The sequence below is a fragment of the Schistocerca serialis genome, chromosome 2 (genome assembly GCF_023864345.2).
Source record: "Schistocerca serialis cubense isolate TAMUIC-IGC-003099 chromosome 2, iqSchSeri2.2, whole genome shotgun sequence".
Lineage (NCBI taxonomy): Eukaryota > Metazoa > Arthropoda > Insecta > Orthoptera > Acrididae > Schistocerca > Schistocerca serialis.
Window position 1 is genome coordinate 347,361,086 of NC_064639.1, and position 3,147 is coordinate 347,364,232.

At 37.8% G+C, this 3,147-nt stretch overlaps 1 protein-coding gene across 1 annotated transcript; it reads right to left on the reverse strand.

Moving 5' to 3' along the window:
• Positions 1-223: 223 nt before the first annotated feature.
• Positions 224-994, reverse strand: LOC126455971 (piggyBac transposable element-derived protein 2-like). Its single transcript, XM_050091728.1, has one exon. It carries the CDS (start codon positions 992-994, stop codon positions 224-226), a length of 771 nt encoding a protein of 256 aa, XP_049947685.1.
• Positions 995-3,147: the final 2,153 nt, after the last annotated feature.

The window sequence follows — 3,147 nt, forward strand, 5'->3', positions numbered from 1 at the left end:
TTACATCATCAACTGGGCTGGGAACCAATGGGGCTCGTTTCTTCACAACTGTGGGCGATGGACTGTCATCTGATGGCCGTCCTCGTCTTCTTACCAAAATGTCTCCTGCTTTTAGTAGTCCATGAGCTACATCAGACCGAAAAATCAACAGAGAATGTGTTTGGTAATTCCTATTTGTCTGCAATGTCGGCGGTATAGGAGCCACGCATTCACAACACACATGTCAAGGAGGTGGAATACGATCCTTAGATAAAATCTTCACACCTATATTACTCCTATACAAAGCAACCAGCATGTCGTGCAGATCAACTCCTATCGAACGGTTATATTCTCTAACAATGTCTGGCCTTGGAACATCAATATATTTTCGTTCTCCCACTGACCAACGTTTCACTGGTTCTACTGGACTTACTCCTTTGTATGATGATGCAAGAACGACAGACTTGTTATCATACCACTTTAGCGCCATGATGTTCCTTTCTGTTTCAGTTCGATAATCGCATGATCCTTGTCCCTGCTTTTTCAGCTCACTGTCTGCTTTTAGATTGCAGCCTTGAAGTCTTGTGGGTCTAACAGTTCCAACAGCCAAAATGCCATAGTTTTTCAGGGCAGAAATAAGATTGTAAGAGGTGAACCAATTGTCTGTAAACACTTTAAACTTTTTATATTTTGGCAGTCCTTCCACAAACCTTATCACAATATCACCACTTATATCAAGACCAGTATCATTATGTGCAGTTCCTTGCCCTCGGTATATTTCAAAATCGTACTCAATTCCACTAGAACCAGCATGGGCAAAAACTTTTATACCCCACTTGTGTGGTTTGCTTTTTACGTACTGTTTCAGGGATGAATGACCTTTGAAAGAAATGATTAATTCATAAACTGAATGATATTCCTCAGGTTCAATAATTGAAAAACCTTGTTTGATTTTGTCAACAAATGGTCTCACCTTCAACAGCTTGTCATAATTAGGGTCCTCTCTTCGTATCATTTTAGTGTTGTCATTCACATGTAAATAATTTCTTAGCTTATCAAACCTATTTCTAGGCATTGAGTCCGCTGTTGGAGAAAATCTTGTAGCCTCTGCTCAGTACATTCTGTAACTAGGCATTTTCAAAACACCTGCTAGGATGTTTATCCCTATATACTTTTCTATTTCACGAACATTTGTCTCTGAGGATGCACCTGTTTTCTGTGTGCAGCATAGATTAGATTGCTCGACTAGGTTCTGGATAATGTCATCACTAAACATTGTTCTGAAATACTGCAAAGGTGTCAGTTCATCTCCTGGAGGGTCAGAAAAAACTGCATTACGTGATGTGTCCACTTCTTCAATGTCCTTCATTCTCCACTGAAGATCTATGCGTGTATCACACTGAATTTTCTGAGCTGAATGACTTGGTGCAAGGCTTGGCTCAGCAAGTAATCTTCCAGCTGAGGGAACATCATCATTGGCTTGAGGGTCCAGAATTTCAACCATATCAAGGTCCATTCCTTGAAGAACTGTATATCCAGTGTAGTAGGGTCCTGCAGCCGAGCATTTTCAATCTCTTCCTCCACATCAGACGTATCGAGGTGCAAATCAGATAAATCACCTTCGAGGAGCAGCAATATTTCTTCTTCTGATAATGATTTATGATTGCGAATCGTCTGGTAAACCAGGAATTTTTTACTGAAGCAGCAAAAAAACTGGTAAATTATATCAATAAAAATTTTAACATATTAATATTAGTTAGTATAATAAAGCTTCAAAAGAAACTTGAAAATATTAGAGTTACACATTACGGTAAACTTTAGTCAAGGTAATTGCATGTACTACATTTGGTAACAAATGCCCAATGATGTCGAATGGAATCACACATGTTTGTGACTTCCAAGCAGAAAATTATCGTAACTAGCATTATTTTCAAAGTATTTACTAGTTAATTTACACTTTCAACAATAATTTATTAGTGCAACTTTTATATTAGTTTGCTTCCTTTACCTTGAGATAATATTTTGAAAGTCCAGCTGGGTGCACTGTACCGTAGACACCATGCGACAATAGTTTTGTCAAGTCATTGTAACCTGGTGCTCTCTGTTTTAGCGAATTCACGGTAGCCAACCTAAGAACAATGAACTTTAGAAATCCCTGCGCACTTGTTTATAATCTTTGGACAAACAGTTTGGCCTTGGGAAAAGTTAAATATGATGATGCCATATGGCATCAATGGGCTGGAAAGGGTTAAAAATACTTTCCATTAATAATTTATCTCAGTTCAATTCACTGAATAAATATTAGAAATAAGACTAACGTGGATGAAAGTTTAAAGCTGTTTAATTTGCTCTATTAAGGCGCACATTATTCAGAAACATTATTTAGTAACTTGCCAGCAGCCATAAAAAGTTTAGCTACTAATGTGAATTAGATTTAGAGCATGCTAGAGGAAATTTCTGTTGTCAATTTTTACCTCACTGACGAATTTCAAAGTACTATCAGTTCAAATATATATTATTAATGGCAGCAGATAACTTGAGTGTAAGGTGAAATCTTACACGTACATCTACAGTAAAGTAACGCTGTCGTACTTAAGTGCTGTACACTGCTTTCTGTTTAATGAGGCGTAGCTGCAACTGCTTAATAAATTACTTTCGCACGGCAGTGCATATACATTTACGTTTTAGTTAAAAATTTTGGTATTGCCTCTAAAATGAAACTATGTTGCAGACTTTACGTGTTCGACAGCGGTAAGGACAATTCACATAGTATCTGTGGAAGGAACATTACCATATCTAATTTTTTTTTAAATATGTTTTGACTTTAATCATAGAGGCACCGGAATTAAGTTTATTGTACTTTCGTCTGTCATTCTAGTAAAGCCAGCTATTGAAGAATAGGAGGCGTTCCTTTACTAGGTTACAGTCTCATCAAGAATTAGTGACCCGAACAATTTGTGTCTTTGGCCCCCATTTGAAGATTGCACGTCGCACGATTTTATACCACACGTCACACAGTCTGCACTCAGCGGCTTATATCTCTACATCCAATGCGTTCAGAGGTTTCCTAAAGTTTCCATTCCCAGCCATTACATCTACCATTAGTTTAATCTGCTTCCTGTCCAACACTGCACTTAAATCTCTGAAACCTGGCAAAGCAGCAGGGCT

What these genes read in the sequence shown, in the direction of transcription:
- LOC126455971 (XM_050091728.1), bottom strand. Translation starts at nt 994, where the DNA reads ATGATACGAAGAGAGGACCCTAATTATGACAAGCTGTTGAAGGTGAGA.